The 19,346-nt window shown below is 38.9% G+C and overlaps 1 protein-coding gene across 17 annotated transcripts in view; it reads left to right on the top strand.

The window, feature by feature from the left end:
* The window catches only part of PIEZO2 (piezo type mechanosensitive ion channel component 2), a 315,029-nt gene that overhangs the window by 105,956 nt on the left and 189,727 nt on the right, over positions 1-19,346 (top strand). For all 17 annotated transcript variants that reach the window (XM_055705165.1, XM_055705169.1, XM_055705178.1 and 14 more), the window contains exon 3: positions 5,293-5,418. In XM_055705165.1, the coding sequence (XP_055561140.1) occupies positions 5,293-5,418 (126 nt within the window). The remainder of the gene's footprint in view (positions 1-5,292; positions 5,419-19,346) is intronic.

The raw sequence follows: 19,346 nt of genomic DNA, 5'->3' as shown, positions 1-19,346 counted from the left end.
TTTCTTAACTTCCCACCCCATCTGCCTCAATGTACAGTATAGATGCTGTTGACAGACTCCTATTTGGAACCATAGAGCAGGAGGTTAAAGTCTTGGGACCCAGGTTCCTGTTAGGCGCTGAGGTCATGCTAGGTTTCCTGGTGGAAAATCAAGAAGTTAAGATTTTAAGGTTGGCTGAAACAAATTCTTTGTGGATGACTCTGTCTGCATTGCAGAAATTTACTTCAACCAAGCCTTGTCCCCAGAACTCTTTAGTTTTAAGTTTGTCGGTTACTGATGAAGAGGTTTAATAAAAAATAGATCCTGATTGGCTGCAATAGGCTGTCTTTATGAACTGAAGTGTCACTAGTTCAGGAGATAAATGCACATTAATATTTATCACTCACTGTATGCTATCAAAGATCATGTGAAAAATGGCTTGTCCTTTGGTATTTCATCTGGTGTGATCTGAATTAAAAGTGTGTTTAAAAAAAAAAAAAAAAGTTCCCAAGCAGAACTGTCAGAACTGTTGAAGTAGAATGGGAGTGTTGCAGCAGTCTGGAGTACAGCATATGGCTAAAGAGATGTTAGAATTATCCAGAAACCAACTGTCTTTAGAAAATGCCACGCTGAGGTTACATTAAAAAAAAATCAGAAATCCCAGTGCAAAGTAATAGAAGTTTGAAATAAGACACCCAAACATTCTTAAATCTACTCTTTAGGTGAAACCATGCAGTGTACATATGATCATGTTGAAAGAGTTACGCTGTTGGAATAGTAAACAGTCTTAAATTGATTTTTAGAATCCATTATTTTCCTCTTCTGTTTTCCCTTTCCCGGTATCATGACGGCATGGAGAATGGATACTGACCCTTTGACCTTACTACCTTCTGCATATAGATGCTTAGTACTACTTATTAAAAAATTAGGATAAATTGTTAGGTTAGCAGTATTATTAACTTTGCTAGGGACTCAACCAGTTTTTTGTTATGCCCCATCCAATAGATCAGAAAGAGAAAAAAAAAATAGTGTGGAATAAAAATGCACTTTGCAAGCAACTGGAAATATGATATAATATGATAGGCTCTTTGCAATAGCCTAAGGCTCACAGTCGGATTATTTTGTAAAAGCTGATATGTTTGATTTTAAAGCAGCTCTCAGTGACAACTGGCCATTAAGTTACTAGATGTCCTGTTAGCACACCCTTTTGGAATAAACTTTTAGGAAGTTACAGGTGTGTAAAACGATTGAGTTCTGTCATACTCTGCTGTTTTAGGGAAAGGGGTAGCAGGAAAGATCATAGGACTGCCTGTCTAAACATGAATGTACTAGTTTTCTGTGCTGGAAGTGATGTGAGCAGCAGGCTCCACCTTTGCATGCGGTCATGATGTAGGCAGTCAAGAGGTGCATGTGTGTGTTGAAGGCAGCAGCCCTAGTCGGACACATTCAAATATTTAGTTGTACTGAGGTTACATGCCTGTGGCTGGGGGGGGACATGCCATCACTAATCCAGCTCTTGGCTGGATTACCTTTGAAAAATAAGAAGTTGATTCCTTTGCTATGTATGAAAAGCTTTTGGCCCTCTTGAGTCCGGTTTAGTGTTGCAGCTGGGCTGGAGAGAAAGAGGGTAATGAAGCCTTTGCATCCTGACTGGCTTCCTGCAGGCTTGGTTGGGGGGGAGAAAGCCCTGTCCCAGGAGCCTTCTGGAGGTACAAGGAGGCTGGAGCAACCTCCCTGTGTGTTTCCAAGACACAGTGAGATATGTTTCTAAAGCCAAGAGCCAGGCTTCCGTCCTACTGGGTGCCATTAAGAATGAAACACTGCATCTGAAAGCAAACCCACTTAGTCTTTCAGGCCAGTTCTGAGGCACAGCTGCTCTCTCCTCTCTGTTCACCACACTTTGCTGAAGCTGGTGGCATCATGCTGATGTGAGTAAAATCAGAACACAGTGCTCCAGCTACAAACCCAGGTGTTTCACCCGAAGTTTTTTTTTATTTCTGTCTTGATGGACATACATGGGTCTATATCTCTAAGACAAAAATGAAGGAATTTGTGATCTCTTGCATGTCTGTTCTGTCCATGCAGCTTTCTGAACAATATCAATTTCCTTCTCTGTGGGACAGTCAGCTTCTGTTCGTGTCCCCAAGGATTTTCATGTTAGGGCACCTGAACAGTTAAAGTATGTTTTAGCAAAAGGATTGTAACTGTGAGTGAATTAGAATAAATCAAAATTAAAGAAGGATGACAAAAATCTTTCTTCCTTGTCATAAGAATCTCTGTTTTATTTCAGGAGTTTAATTACAGATGTCTCTTTTCTCATTATTTCAGTTCTGTACACATATAGTTAATTTTTTCTTTGTGTAATGTAGAACTAAGTTTCCAGTAGAAAGTAAAAAATGTAAGTGAAAATACAGTCAAATGGATTTATCCAAGCTCCACTATAAATTGAAACTCATCCCTTATCCAAATCTGTCACTTCTTCCTTGGCATAAATTATGTATCCAGTAATTCACTGATTTTTAGCACTCCCATTTCTCCCAAGTTGTTGATGTTTCTCCAAAACTTTTGAAATCAGGGCCATAGTGTTTCTTGCTCTTCTTCAAATACTACTTGTGTCTAGTTTCTGCTGGCACAGCTGCATGTGATGCAGGCAAAGGGCTCCTGCTCAGTAGGATCTGATGGCAGTCCTGTCCCACTGATGGCCATGAAGGGAGCAGCCCTTGAGGAATGCTTCAACCTGCATTGAACATGTCTAGCTGCCTTCCAGCTGGGTTTTTCCCCTGCCATATTTACCAGTACACTAAGAGACAGTTTCTTATAATGGGTGTTAATAATCTTTTAAAAATTTCCGTAGTTTTTGCAGAAGGAAGTATTTTTTCAACATTTCAGCATTTCAAGAAATATATTTTCAACATTTTCTGCAGTTCCTAAAAGGAAGACAATTGCAAAAGTTAAGGCTTTATTAAACAAATGCTTTGTTCAAAATCTACAATTCAAACATGTTTGTTTTCAAGCTTTAAAAAAAATGAAGTCTACAACTGAGATATATTTTGGAGAGATATAGTAATTGAAATATTGAAAGATGGACCCAAGATTTTTAAAAGTTTTATTTCTTTATGTGGAAACAGTTTGGGAAATGTATGTGTGTTGGCTAACTGTATTGCATTTTTTTTCTCCTTTGGAGGCTGACTGAAACAATTCTATCAAAAAACTTCCAAATCCACTTCTCTATGAAAAATTCAGTGCTTGGTATCCATTGAATTGTTAGCTTCCAAGCACTGAGAAGAGTTTGTGACTCAGGACTTCAGAAATCACCAGACTGGCTTCAAAATCTGTACATTTTAAACACAGCTGTTAAGTCCATGGGGTTTGTGTGGTCAAACTGTTTGTCTCCAGCTTTCAGGTTACACAATTTTTCAGTATATTCTGAGCATACAGCTCTCGTAATACTGTGAGCGTGGAATCTGGTAATGCAGGAACACACCACCAAGTATTGAAACTTGCCAAAAAATTGTAAAAGCTAGCAGTCTTTGGATTGCATTACATATGACATCGCATTTAAAAAATTATTAAAAAACATGTAGCTTGTCATATACTTGTTCTTCTAATGATTTTGAAATTATGGGGTATTTTGTTGTTTATGCTTTTATAGTGCTTAAAGTTATTGTCCTAAGCCAGGACACCAGGCAGGCTTCTGCAGAAGAGGAATAAAAAAATTACCTCAGATTCAAAGAATTTAAAATCTAGTCTTATTTTTGTAATGATCAGCAGCTCAGGTTGTCTGCTTTCTGTGTGGACTCTTGTATCCAACCAGTAAAGACTAGCAAATAGGCCATACAAAGCATATATCTAGTGAATGTATCTTCCTTTTCAGATCACAGAAGTTCATATGTAGGCTCACCCTTGAAATTTTTTATTTTGTTTCAATTTTTAAATCTTTATGAAAAAAAAAAAAAAAAAGGAAGTTCATTTCAGGCATTTGGTATTCAAAATCTGCAGCCAAGACAGCGATCGTGTAACAAAAGTTTTGAGTCTGAAGGAGTGAGATAGTCTGTAACTTTCTAAAATCATTGAATCATATTTATCTGATTCTTTGCTTTATGAACTACCATTCTGGCCATTGACAACATGCTTGAACTATAAAAAACACAAAACAAAAAGCTGATTTACTAGCTGGATACAGAATATGAATTGTCATCATCTTTCTAGTAGCTGCTTTTAAAGACACATGCAGAATAAGTGTGAAGAAACCAGGCTGCATGTAGAGTGAACATTTCCCAGGTATACTCTGCTAGTTCTTCTTTTCATAACCTTGGCTTTATTTGTAACCTTGGGTAAGAGTTCCAGCAGTACTTTTTTTCAATCTGTAAATAAAAAAATAACTTTCAAATGCATGAAGTGGGCGGTGTAAAATCTAGGTATAAGATACTATGGGAATAGAACTTTTATTGCAGATAGGTCAGGTAGAGTGATATTGAATGTCGTCTCTTATCAGCAATACAACTTAGTCATGAAGATGCATATTTTGTGAAATACTAATGGTTTACTTTATTTATTCATACCTTGAGAGTTTGACTGCCGGTGATTAAGCTGAATGTTTCCTAGAGGATTTATAAGGCATTTTCGAAGTCTTCGTCAAACATTTTCTATTCACTTTTGGCTATAGATATCCAATAAATCATAGAGGAACTCTGACCAAGTGTATCTGGCACAGGATTCTTCAGTGTGTGCTGAAAATTATTTTCAAAAACTTCTAAAGGAAGAGAAAGAGGGCAGTCTGCACAAAGCAAAGCATTATTTGAAAGTATGTCTGTACTCCTAAGACAAACTGAGTTTTTTGTGGTTTTGTGTTGTTATCCCCCTCCCCCCCCCCCCCCCCCCGCCCCACACACACACCCTCACCCGTAATTTGTTTTGGAAAGAGTAATTGGACTAACAGGTTTTTATTTTCCCAAGATTGGAAGTATCATCCATATTTTGTCTTTTTACCAAGTAACGTGGCAATAAGCATCATGATGTTATTATTGATGTAAAATTGCTATCTGGAAATGAGAAACTTTTTTTTTTTAGTCGAAAAAGTAAAAGGAAATAGTAGTAGTAACAATCATTGTAGTTTGTGATAAAAGAGTACTCAAAGACACTCTAAGTATGCTTTTTGCTATTATGTTGACCCTTAAGGGACAATCATGAGTAATGTGGAATTGACTTGCAGAAATATCCTTATTCAGGATATTTTTACTGGTTTTCAGTATAAAACCTTTAAGTAATGTTTAGAAATTCACCAACTATATGTATGTATGTTTTGTCTTTCAGGGCATACAGGACGATTATTAAAATCTCTGTGTTTCACCAGTCTCTCATTTCTGCTGCTGCACATCATCTTTCAGATTACAATAAACAGTCTTGAAGCTGGAAGAACTATTGAACCTGGTTTTAACTGTGAGTAAAGCCTTATACTTTTTATTAGCATTTTAAGTGTCCAAATGCTTCAGCGGTTTGAAAGGTGAAGTGTTGATGAGAAGGCACTTAGCATTGTGCTCCTGTGGGTTTGTAGCTTGCTTCTGTTTTCCAGCTTCTTACCTTAAGAATTACTGGTAGGGCAAGAAGACAAGAAATGAGGTGTATTAACTCTTTTGTTCCCACCGGAGCTGCATTTTCTTTGGATTTACCACTGATTGTTGTATGTCTTCATCTTTCAGGCTTTCTCAGTATTCCCTCAGAAGCTGAGGTGGCTACACTTTCTGTTATTAGATCATAATCCAATGTATCAAGAATAAAATGAGATGTAGTAATGAAGACCCCATGTATGTCTCTGTCTGATGGAACTGTCTTAAGTTGTTCATTTAATTTAACTTTAAATCTTGACACCAAGTTTTATGTTTCTGAAAAGTGTTTGTCTCTTTCTTGCCTGTGTTGTATGGGGAAAAAGAATTTAAAATTTTTATATATTGCATGACATTTTCTATCTTCCTGTCTCAGGAAATGTTCTTCAATAATTCAGAAGCAAACATTCCTTATTTTGCAGAAGTTAATTAAAATATCTGTCCAGTGATCTGGATATGTAAACTCCAGGTAGAAACTATTTGTACTTGTCTTACAATGCTTACATTTAACTTTTAAACCTGTCAACTTACCTTTGATAAATGTCTATTTAATTTATCACCGAGTATGCTGCTGCCACTTGAGTAAATAGTTGTACTACAATTCAACACAAGAAACCTTATGTGAAGTAAAGCATTTGACTTAAATTAACAAAATCCTAAGGAAACTTGGAGCAAGCCTTACCATTTCACCTTTAACTCAAACCATTTCTTAAAGTAAAAGGCATAATTGTGTTTATGAAATATCAGTTTTAACTGGAATGTCTTGGGCTTTGTCAAATCAGACCTTCGGAGTCTAAAAATAGATTTTTATTTTTTTTTTTGAAATTGTGTATTATTAATTAAGTGAGCTAGATTAGTTGCTTTCCTGTATCTGTTTAACATTCTTATGACTAAAACTGCATGATTTTAGATTAATTGTATCAGCTACACACTGTTTGTATGAGTAGAGAGTTCCTAACTGTCAAAGACAGAGATATAGCCGCTGGCTTTTTCTTCCTTCTGTGGTGGGAAACAGGATCTACAGTGGGAACTGATTAAAAGAATTGCTTTGTCCTGAAGAGTCCACTCCAGAAGAAACAGAGAGAACATACCATTTCTGTCTGTTCGTTAGCAGTTGCTGAGTGCAACAGCTTCTATTCCAGCTGCCATTAATAATAATTTCCTTACCTGGGGCCTCACAGGACAGTGGGTATGGCTGTACGTTAAATATGCCTCACTGCTGTCTGACACTGAGGCCAGTTGACATGAAATGACCCACATCCTCACCATTAAGCTCTCTTTGCCTCCTGGGCACAGAGGATGGGTTGAAGTTGCCTGTTGGGGACAGTATTCGTCCCACAGGAGCTTTCATAGGAGAACTCCCTGCCTGAGTTGTCTGGGAGATAAGTTGTTGGCCAACTGAAGTGGTTCCCAGATTGTTTTATCGATATGAAAAATTCAGCTGTTGAATATCAGTGCCTGATTATGTTTGTGGATTAAACTGGCACTTCTTAATTTACTGGTATGGCTATAGTCAGTGAGCTTCAGGTGAAGCTAATGAAAAGGGGAACGTAATAGTGGCATTATGGATGCTGGACCTCCAGGGTACTGAAGAAGTTAAAGAAGGTATAAAAACCATTGTGAATGAAGAAGACAGAAAAGGCCGAGGCTTTGGCTAGATCAGGCAATAAAATCTATTACTGTCATTAAATGGCACCAAGGTATACCTGGTTCTGTATAGGTGAGGAGAAGACAGAATTCCCACTCCAGAAAGTACTTTGGTAGTACTTCTGCTTGTAATTATTTGGTGAGCCCCGCTGTGTTTCCTGTTCCCAGCTATATGAGTAATCCTTTGCAAAACTGACTACAGCAGTGTGCCAAGCCATGGCTGCAGAAACAACAGAAGTGTACCCATAGTATCTGCAGTGTTATGATCTCTGCATTTTAGAGTTAGCTGTTAATGTTTATTTAACTCTTTCCACTCAGTAAGAAGTACGGAAGTATAGACTGAAAGACTGGAGTTTTCTGTTTCTCTATCCAGACCCGGATCAACTATTAATAAAACATTTTTTTACAGCTGTTTGTCTTACTCTTAAGCCCTGTGTGCCCCACTGGAAATACTTGACAGTCTCTTCTGATGCTTATCGTTTGGAAGCTTTTCTCCCGTTAGTCAAAATATCCTGTCTTCCTCCTTCAGTCTAATGTGGAAATGGAGAAAAACTTTCTGTTAGTTTTTATGGTTACCTGTTACGTTTTTGAAGGCTGCAGTCATGTCTGTCATATGTACTCTTTTCTCTCATTCTCTTTTCTTTACACAACTTTAGTCTCTCCAAACTTTCTTCGTGCGTCATGTTTTCTGGGAAGGAGATTAGTCTTATCGTTGTTGGTCTACTTCTGTTTTCTCCAAATGTCCCAGATATTTCTTGAAGTTCAGTGCCCAAATCTAGGCAGTATTTCAGCTGAGAATTTACTAGTACAGACTGATGTATAATAATTACCCAAGTGTCTGCAAGTGACACTCTCTTTATGTATTACTATATGGTACTTCTTGCACCAGTAGCATTGTCTCACACTTTGTGATTCACTGTAACCCAGAAATCCTGTTTTGCAGAACAGACCATTTTTTCTAATCCCGTATTTATGTAGTTGAGTATTCTTACAGTGTAATGGAAACGCATGTTTGCCCATCTCTTTCAAAAATGGTTTGATTTATCAAGACTGTTCTGAATTCTATCTCCCAGTTAGTTTGTGGCCCTCTCTTATAGGGGCCATATGCAAATACGACCTTTAGGGGGGATTGGCCGTACTAAAATGTTTGATTTTTCCTTTAAATGTTATCTTTGTTTTGATTTTGCTGAAATTGTAATATCTCTCTGAGTTTAAATTAAACTGTAGAGCACTGAAAGAGTTATCAGACATTATGGCAGGACCCCTCTTGATACTCTACCACATGTCTTGGGCGGTCCCTGCTGACTGGAAGCTAGCCAACGTTGTTCCAATTGACAAAAGGGGCATGAGGGAACACCCAGGGAGCTACAGACCCATTAGTCTAACTTCAGTTCCTGGAAAAATTGTGGAGAAGATTATACTGGGTTCTGTTGAAAGGCATTTAAAGAATAATGCAATCATCAAGCACAGTCAGTATGGGTTCACAAAGGGAAAGTCCTGTTTAACTAAATTGATATTCTTCTATGATAAGGTCACCTACCTGGTGGATGAAGGGAAGGCAGTGGATGTAGTTTTTCTGGGCTTTAGTAAGGCTTTTGACACAGCCCCTCACAGCATCCTTCTGGACAAGTTGTCCATCTGTGGGATGAGCGGGTTCACAGTGCGCTGGGCGAAGAACGAGCTGAACAGCAGGGATCAAAGGGCTGTAGTGAATGGGGCTGCACAGGGCTGGTGACCGGTCGGCAGCCGTGTTCCTCGGGGTTCAGTTCTAGGGCCGGTTCTGGTCCATACATTTATCGACGGTACGGATGCCGAAGTTGAATGCGCCATTAGCAAGTTTGCTGATGGTACTAAACTGGGAGGTGCTGTTGATGTCTTGAGAGGCAAGATGCCTTGCAGAGGGATCTGGATAGATTGGAGCATTGGGCTGTGATTAATGGGATGAAATTTGACAAGTCTAAATGCTGGATTCTGCACCTAGGATGGAGCAGTGCTGGGCACAGGTATGAATTGGGAGAGGAGCGGCTGGAGAGCAGCCCCGCAGAAAGGGCTCTGGGGGTGCTGGTCGGCACCAGGCTGCTGTGAGTCACAGGGTGCCCGGGCAGCCCAGGGGGCAAACTGCGTCCTGGGGGGCATCAAACAGCACAACCAGCCGGTCACAGGAGGTGATCATCCTGCTGTGTTCAGCACTGGTACAGCCTCGCCTCGAGTACGGCGTGCAGTGCTCAGAGCCACAATTTAGGGAGGATGTGAAGGTCCCTGAATGTGTCCAGAGGAGGGCAACAGAGCTGGTGAAAGGGTGGGAAGGGAATGTCCTTTGAGGTGTGGCAAAGGACTCTGTGTTTGTCTGGTTTGGAGAAAAGGAGGTTGTGGGGTGACCTCGTGGCGCTCTACAGCTTCCTGATGAGGGCACGTGGAGAAGGAGGTGCTGATGTCTTCCTCCTGGGATCCAGTGACAGGATGCGTGGGAATGATTCAAAGCTGTGTCTGCCAGGGGAGATTTAGACTGGACATTAGGGAGCATTTCTTTACCAAGAGGGTGGTCAAACACTGCAACAGGCTTCCTCTGGAGGTGGTCGATGCCCCAAGCCTGTCGGTGTTTAAGAGGCATCTGGACAGTGCCCTTAACAGCGTGCTTTAACTTGTGGTCAGCCCTGAAGTGGTCAGGGAGTTGGACTAGATGATCATTGTCAGTCACTTCTGACTGAAATAGTCTATTCTATTCTATATATTGCCCTCATGTAAATGAGGTGAAAGTACTGTAAATGTGTACTTTTGGTGCACTGCTTTCTAGGCTGAGTAAAAAGACAATATGAAGAGAAAGGGGAAAAAAGTGTAATAGCAAAAAGGGCAAAAAACATCACAATTATTTTAGTTTATGTTTATTTGCTTATTTTTGCTATGATAAAATATGTGAAATTTTCTTTTGTTTCGACAGTTATTGTTCCCTCTCCTGCTTTCATCCTGCAGGGAAATTAAAGTTGATTCTACAACTCCATAATTTTTACTTCTAGAAGTGAATGCATCAATGTTTCAGCCTAATTCTATGTTATTTTAAAATTGTTGCCTTTGTTAATAATTCATGTATTAGATTATTGTTAATAACCTTAACTCCTGACAGCTTCAGAGATGGGTGAGAGGGGGGTATACTTTGTCTTAAAATTTTGTAGGTTAGTTTTTCTCAGTATGTTCAGATGCCAACTTCTGAATCAAAAGATCATTTTCTGGTTTTAGTTTTTCTTTTCACACTGCTGTATTAAAGCCTCTGAAAATATTTTCATTTTGGTAATAGAAACACTTGAAAAATGTGTAAATTAGAGGTGTGATACAGACTATCACCTCTTAAACCTTATACAGTTATAGTTTCATTTTGGAAATGAAGAACAACCATCCCTTTATCTTTTACATCTAGAAGAAGTTTAATTTGGGCCATCTGCAAGAGCAAAGCAGACATGTAGAATTTCAGGCAAATTTTAAAATATTTTGCTCTTATCCTGGACTTAGGTTATTCAAAATCAGTGGATAGATAGTGTTTAGGATAAGTAAATCCTGGAATGTTTAGCTGCTTTATTTTATTATTTTTTTCATCCCCTTCCTCTTTTAGAGCTCATATACCTTCTCTTTCAGGATGGCTACAAAATGCTACAGCGTTCTCTAAGTTATATCGGAGCTGTCTATAGGCGGGTTGATAGGGGTTTGAAAATGTTTGGCCAATAGAAGGTTCTTGTTTCTTCAGAGCCTTGTGAGTATTTCCTAGCACTAATAAAATTCTGTTATTAGAACTCCTTATTTAGCTTAATGAAAGATTTCTGGTTAGCCACAGCTGCACTGTGTGGAACTAGTGTTGAATACTGCCCAGATAGGTTCTTTTTCAAATGGGAGTTCATACAGGAAAGAAAAAGAATAAATACTTATAGCCTTTATAGGCTGAGCTGGGCTACTCTTCTTAAGCCATCTAAAGCTGGTAATCAGTCTTGTTTCACTGATGATCTCTCCATAAGAGAATCTGATCTTGGGATGTAGTAGTATTCATGCAGTAATACAATTTCATTATTAAATTTGTACTTCTGATGGAATAAAATTCTGATTATTACGTTAGGTAACGTCTTTTAAGTATAGAATCTGCGAGCCAGGCAATTGAAAATTAGATCACCAGGTAACATAGAGTCTCATTCTTCACTATGCACACTATAGTTCTTTCCTAGGACTGATTTTAAACATCTTTGAAAATGGCTTTTCCACCAGCAGGAATGTTTTCCACAATGTTAACTTTAAACTTTGCTTCCAATAAATTAGTGCAATTATTCCTCATCATACTACTTCTCTGCAAGTGTATCCTCTTCGTGGTTTTAGTCAGTCTGCAAAATTACTCCAGTTTCTTTTTCTCTGACTTGTAGTGGTATACATCCATTTTTTATTTTGTGCTGACTCTGCCGTCTCTTGGTTTGCAAGATCCATTCTGCAAATGGATCTACTGAAATGCTTATTCTTTCAGAACAGTATTTTAGCCCATGAGAAATGCAACCAAGAATAGTTCAACTATTCACTAATTAAGTCTGTATTCAATGTTTGTTGGAATATCAAAAGGGGCATTTAAGGTATTTCTGGAATATTTTTAAACATCAAATAATAGAACAGATGGAGCTGAAATAGATACCTTGAAATCCTTCTAAACACTTTCTATGAATCTCTGCATTTGCTTACTGTGTGTAGTTTGGGTGCTTTATTTAGAAAATGGTTATGTGAGGAAAAAGGGAGAATAGGCTTAAAGTACCAAGTTGCCTAGATAGCTTCTCTGTTAGATCATGGGAACTAAATTCAGATACTTCTCTGTCCCCAGTATGCAGTGGTGAATGTCAAACAAATGCATGCCACCATTGTGGAATCATAATAACTTTCTACTTTAGATACATTTTTAAATGATTTCTTGGCTAAAAGAGCATCCTGTGTTTGCATTACTACCAGCGTGTCCCTGAGGTTTTGGGTTATATTAGGAAGCAGCAATACCCAGTACAAATAAATTAGGTTTCACCATTTATTGAAAGCTCGGACTCAGGATTGCAGCTGACCTTTCATAGGAATGAATAATTACTTTTTCCTATGTACCTGGTGAGTTTTCATGTCTTTTATACCCTCCTGAGTACGCTTTTAAGGTTGTGCTGGTTTAGAAAAGTACTGCATCTGTAAAGGCTATTGTTTTTTAGTTGGATTTATTAACCTATTTGAAATAAAGATGATTGGCTTACTTATAAAGGGGCAAAAGATGAAGAGTTTCTTAGAGAGTTTTGTGTTTCTGTTTCAAAGGTGAGTGGCAGATGCATGCAGTTCTTTCAAATACTTTGATTTACTGCCCCAACTCCTGCCTGGAGTTTGAGTGTATCTCATGGGGTCTGGTCAGCTGCTTGGACACATTGTTTCAGGAAAGGCTGCCTTGAAAACAAGTATTTTGAAAATACGGAAAATCTTAAAATACTATTTAATAAAACAAATATTCTGATAATTTCCTGACCATTAATTGTCTTCATAATTTTGACAATTTTAATTTAAAAAATATTACTTCATATGAAATTAAATTGATCCAAATGGCACTAAGAAAACTTGTAAGCTTATATAAGGAACTCACGCTCCTGTGCAGAAGTCATAGCACAATAAACTCATTTTAATGAGTTTTTTATGAGTAATTAATTTTAATACTGAAAAAGTCACTATATCCTCTGGAAGGGTTTTGTTTACCAAAATTGACAGTTACAGTTACCCACATTAGAGAGTATTCAAGCACTTGCATAGCAGGCAAACCAGCTCATTCTTTTCTAAAAAAGCACATCCATTTCTCACTGACATGACAGAGACTCAAGGTGCCATCCAGACTGGTTTAGCTGCAAAGCACAGAGATCTTCAGCCACCTCTGTCATGTGTGTAACATACTCTTCCTTATTTTGTTTAATGAAATCTTCATTTCAATGTTCAAGAGTCAACCTCAAACCTGAGCCCTTCTTTGGACCTCATACCTGCGTTTCCTTCCATTTCTTTATTCTGGTATGTGTAGAGACCAAAGTTTTAGTCTCTCTAGCAGTTGTCTTGGGCTGTTGTAGTTGAAACTGACCGTTTTAAGCTTAACTCAGTTTAAAAATACATGTTTAAAAGCAAACCTTTATTTCATTAAGAATGGGCATTATCTTGCAAAACATCTGCATTTTAATCGTATTTTTGTGTGTCATCTCAAAGATTATAATCTTGGCCAAAGTCTGAGTGAAAAAAAATGCCTTTAAATGTTTCAGGAACAGTTTATTCTATTATGACAGTTTTCACATTGCACTTGTGTGGTGTCTATATGAGCAGCAAGAGTAGAAGGTCCAGAAATGATCTTCTGTTTCAAGAGCAACTGTGGAACATCCAGCACAGTGAGGTTGTTGCAGGATGAAACAAACAGCTGCAGTACTGCAGAAGAGTAAGAATAACCTTTTATTGAGGGGACATAGTGTTGAAGTTGGCATTGTCTAAGCCTGTGATGTCTGCTACAGCAAACACAGTACAAATTAAACAGTGTTAGATGTTTAACTAGACCAGTTCCAGATTGGTGAGTGGTGGCTCAGTGGGGAAAAAAGACTATACACCAATATTTTAATAGAAGAAATTTGTACAGATTCTGTGTGTTCTCCAGCACCCGTGTAAGACTGACAATACTAAATCTCATAATATAAAAGTGTAGTTTTAATGTCACTCAGTTACCTACATATTTTTTGTCTTGAGTCCTGAGCTACAGTCTTTATTGATTATTAAACCAGTACAGACATCTAGTTACCTGGAGAGACTTTTTGTTCAGTTTTTGTGAGAGATCAGTTACTTCATGTGTTTCCGCTTTAAGGTTATGTTCTCACCAAGGTATCAAGCTTTGTGGTTGTGTTGTGTTATTAGCAAGGTGCTAAAGACTTAGCATATAACCACCTGAAAATGTTTCCAGAATGCAGGTGAACGTCACTTTATAAAAATGAAAGGGAACTGTGAAAACTACTGTTCTTTATTCAAAGTCAGTATATAGATTTTGCCCTTCTTATCCCAATCAGTAAGACGGTCTCTTTGTGGTACTTCTGTCTGCTCACTGCCATGTGGATTGAAAACAAACCTGCCTTGACTTGGCTTGTGAACTCTCTGAGAAGGGGCTTTTCCTGTTCTGTGGTTTGTACTGTATGACTTGCAGCAGGAGTTGGGTGTGTAGCTTGGGGCTTATGGAGATACCACAGTTTAAGGAGAATAGGATTTCTTCAGAGCTTCCTTCTTATCAACAACTATCCCTGCAGAATAATGAGCCTAAAAGCAATGAATGCCCATTTCTCCAAATCTACACTGAAAGAGAGAAAATTCTGCAGAGTAGCACAAATAGTACACCCATGGATTGCAGTAGAGCCTGATTGCTGAAGCTCCTGTCATGCTACTTCATATGACAAGTACCTCTGAAAACCTAACAAATGACAGAAAGGCAGGAGACATGATGTTAAGAAAAAAAAAAGTTAATGTTCCTATCTTGCTGTGGTTTCATGGAGTGCTGGTCCTTGCGTAGGTGATGTGCAGTGTCTGAGTCATGAAATACGTTAAAAAGGAATTTCTCTTTGGAGTCAAGGAGAACTTGGGACTAAAAAGAATGTTTAGCTGTAAAAGCTGCTGGAGATCAGGCTGTGGTGGTACAATTAGTCATTATACAATGTCCTTGAAAGGCATGTGGTTACACAGTATTACCAATGACTATTTGTGACTGTCCCTTCAGTGTTTCCAAGAGATGACAATGTATAGCATGTGGAACACAGCCTGCGATAAACTTTTAATCAATCACAGGTTTTAGCATGCTATCTTTTGCCTCATCAGAAACTTGCAACAATAGTTTATTCTGCACACCAAAGTTAATTTTCCTTTAATTCGGTAGACATTGAACATCAACATTTCTTCAACCCTTTTAGTACAACTTTATGCAGCCAGGAAATTTATGATTGGGAAACAGAAGCTTCTGTAATTGCCCCTTAGGCATGTATGATAAGTCCTGCTTAATTTCCTGCTGGGTGTTACTGCCTAGCAGTTCAGAAAGCTGGTGTTCATTGTGCTTGTGGAGTCATTTTTTCTGGACTCACATGCTGCCATGTGGAAACTGAGCAATGTTTTAAATACTCGTTTTCAGCCCTGATACATAACACCTTCTGTATAACGTATTAATTACACTGTAATTATGTTATCATACTTACTTGTGTTCCACTATTTTGGAGAACCTGACACAGGAGATGATCCTTCTCACTGCCACTCACAATTTGTAGTTTTGCCAGTCAGATTTGCATTGGAGAGAATTGCTGGGAAGCTGCTTCGTGGCCCATGGGGTGGGTGTACAGCTGCTTTCTGAAGCTGGTGGACTGTGGAAGGTATTCTCATGTTGCACCCAAGGAAGCACCCAGCGTGCCTGCTGACACTGTGATGCGGTCTTGGGTAGTTTTGTTTTTTGTGTCCTTGTTGTAGCTAGGATGAGTACACCTGACTGTGGAGTAGTAGAAAGAAATGTGACCATCACTGTCATCTTGTTTTAGGTCTGTTGGTAGGAGAGATAAGAGTAGCTGTTGTCTGTCTCCCTCTGCCCTCAAAGGAAGGAGCAGAAGTAGCCAATGCAAGGAAGACATCAAGGCCAGTTGTGAAGGAGAAGGCACTTGATAAAACTTGAATAGCAGAGGGGAGAGCAGAAGGTATGTGTGAGGGAAATGAAAGCAGAGGAGCAACTGTTTTGTCAATTTATACTCTTGGTTAGTGTTCTTAGTAAACTAAAGCAACGTGCAAAGGGTAGCCTTCTATATTTTTGTAAGTAGCCACTCGCTTGTCCTCTAGTTATATGCTTTAACTTCCTATGAAAATCGTATCAGACAGTATGCATAACCAACTGCTTCTAGGTCCCAAGTTACTAGAAAGCCTGTTTTCCGTATTGTGAAAAATGTTTGAAGACCAGCAAACTCAGAAACAGGCTCCTTACACAGTTACAGTGAGAAAATTTGTCTACAGGGTTAGACCTTCATACTGACACCAGCCCTACACTTACAGTCGCTGTCTTGGCTCATTGGCAGTGTTTTGCTGTAGCAGTATGGGATATGTAAGGACCAACACCACAGTGCTTTAGCAACCGGCATTTCTGGGCTGGTGTAGAGAATCATGTTGAAATGTTCCCTTGTTGATCATTCAAATCACTGTAACATAAATATTTTACTGGGGAGTCTTACTGTAGAATTACTGTTCAGGAATAGGAAACTACATATTTGTGTGTTGGACACTGTTTAGACAAATGCTTTCCACTGAGAATAAATATTTCACTTTATTTCTGAGGATTTGTCTTTTCTGTTTGGCTATTTACATCTTTATGTATTGCTCTTCACCGTGTAATCATTTTGAGTATTTTTAGAAAACCTGATTCATTAGCATGATACTTTGAGCCTCTGCATGTGCCCATGCACACATTGTGAGCTTGAGGGGGGTTTGGTCCCTGTGTCTGAGCCCTTGGGCTTTGAGCCTTCTGCGCCTCTTGATCCTTTACGTCAGCAATATGACCTGGGTCTCAGTTGGGAAGCAAACAGCAAATTTGAGTTGAGATGATGACAGCTGCTTACCACAACAACTCTGCCATGGCTGCACCACTCCACTCAGCTGGGCATCTCAGCTGCCAGCACAGGCGAGCTGTCGTGCCGGAGGGGGGGGGTGGTGGTGGTGCAGCTATGAGGGGCCATCCCTGAAAGTGCAGCACCCCCAGTGGGTGGGCTTCCCTCCAGCAGTGTAGGCTGGAGACTGCCAAGGGTGAAAACTAGGTCTGTGCTCAAGGTTAACCTTGAATTGAAGGGACTGGGTTTACTGAGCTGTTCGTGGAATCTGTGATGTAAAACAAATCACCCCATGAAACAAAGCAAAAGCTGTTGCTCACATAAATATGGCTTGGAGCCATCTGGAAAAAAATGTTTTCCTCACGGACTTGGACTTGAAATGCCTTGGTGGGCTCTCCTGTGTCGGTTTGTTAGAACATAGTCCTAAACCTGGGTCAAATACAATGTGACCTTGCATGCTTTGAGTTTCCTTCCAAATGGAAAATCTGTCTTACGGTTCCCTTCAATTTTTGCCAGATACAGAAGTCTGAATAGGTAACCACGCAGAATGCGAGAAGGTACTGTACCTTACACCTTTTGTGTAAACAATGTGCAGCACATCTGTCGTGCTTACGTTTAACACAGAGCAAAATAAATACAAAAATTTCTTAACGCTCACAAAAGAAGAAAAAATACCTTTCACATCTTTGGAGGAGAGTGAACTCATTAGATGGGTTTTGAAAGGGTAGACTTCATTTCCAAAGTCTTAAACATCCCTCTTCTGTTTCATTACAACTCTAGCATTTTCCTGATACCTATATCTGGAGCATTGCACCATTTCCATCCATATATACTGTGGTTACTGCTGAATTTTAGCATACCACATTCCTTTAGGGATTTGTTTAAAGCAATCAATAAACTGAATTTCAGAGATGTTATAGTCATCATCTACACTAAAACCAGAACGATTTTCAACAGCATCAGCGAAAGTTGTAGTAAATGAAAAATATTTCATGACAAAACTGTAATCCTATTTTTAGTGTCTAGAAATAAGGAGAATAGAACACACTGTCTTTCAAAGTCCAGTCTCTAGGGAATGAAATTGATTTCCAGATACCAGCAGTGATACCAAGTGCCTATTTTAAATCTGAAAACAGTTTATACACTGTTTTCACACTGAAGTAGCATGCAATACTGAAAAGCATTTATGATGCACTCCAGCCAGTGGCTGATAAGAGTTTTCTCAGGCTTTTTGGTGTGTAGAAGAGTATATTCTAGTTCCTGAAGGGAATCAGGAGTAATATAATTCAGAGTACATTAATTAATAAAAGCTCCTACTAGTATATTTGTTATGTATATTGTCATATATTTCAAAAGGTGACAGCCAGCCCTCATTACAAAGGACACAGTGATAAGAACTGATAACATTTTACGCATTTTTGGCTCATGCATCATCTTACCTGTTATGGTCAAGAAATGTCATACAGCAAATTCTTTTTCAGGATCTTTTTGACACTCAAGTTTAGAACACTGAAATGGAAGAGGATGATTTTTAACTCATCCTTTAGAGCCAACATAGTTTGACCTGTTCCATGGATTGTGGCCCTGCGGTTTGTTGGCGATGTCACAGATGGCTACATAGCAGGTTCCAGGAAATTCCTGCTTTTTCTAGACCCCACAGGTTTGTCTGTGAATAATGTAATGTTTCATGAGAGAACCCATGTTCTTACCTCCACCATAGAAATGTTGAAGGGCTTGAATTACACCCAGAACAGGCTCCATTGTAGAGTCTAGCAACTTGCCATCATTCTTAGAAATACAGTTCTTGGTTTAGGTGCTGAGCTGGATTTTAATGGTCCTAAAAATCTTACATCCACCTGGAGGGTGTGGTATTTTAGTGCTAATTAAACACAGCTGCAGTATAAAACTTGTGGAACTTCAAACACATACTGGTGAAAGTCTTATTTGTAAGTCTGGACTCTTTTTTTTTTTTTTTTTTTGGTCACCTTTGTTTTAATAGACAGGAGATAAATTGTGGGGGGTTTGTGTTGCTTACTCTTTCTGTATACATGCAGATGTTAGATAGGGACTCTCCCAAACTGTAACTGATATCCCAGACAAACATCACAAGAGTAAAAAGTAATTGGAGCTGATGTTGGCAACAGTTCTAACTTTGTAACACTTTTTGGACTCCCAGCTCTCATTATTTCATGGTTGTCCTTTTCCTTATTCTTGGCTATCTGATGTTTTAGGTTTGCCTAAGAATAAAGTGCAAGACTGGCAGAAACACTAACAATCAGTGCTCTGTGAAAGGGACAAGGGAAGCCTTTTTAAACTGCTATCAGATTGTGCTTAATTTCTGTTTGTTTATATATACATGCATGCACATTTTCATCTTCAGGGGCCTTACTCATTACAGCAGGAGCTTTCTGTGATTATTAAGTTTTAGTACTGCACAGTGACCTGCGCAATTTCAGGAATCAGGCTGATTGAATTACGCAATTAGGCAACCTTGCTAAGCAGG

The sequence above is a fragment of the Falco cherrug genome, chromosome 3, assembly GCF_023634085.1.
Source record: "Falco cherrug isolate bFalChe1 chromosome 3, bFalChe1.pri, whole genome shotgun sequence".
Taxonomy (NCBI): Eukaryota; Metazoa; Chordata; class Aves; order Falconiformes; family Falconidae; genus Falco; species Falco cherrug.
This window is presented reverse-complemented; position numbering and strand designations above follow the sequence as displayed.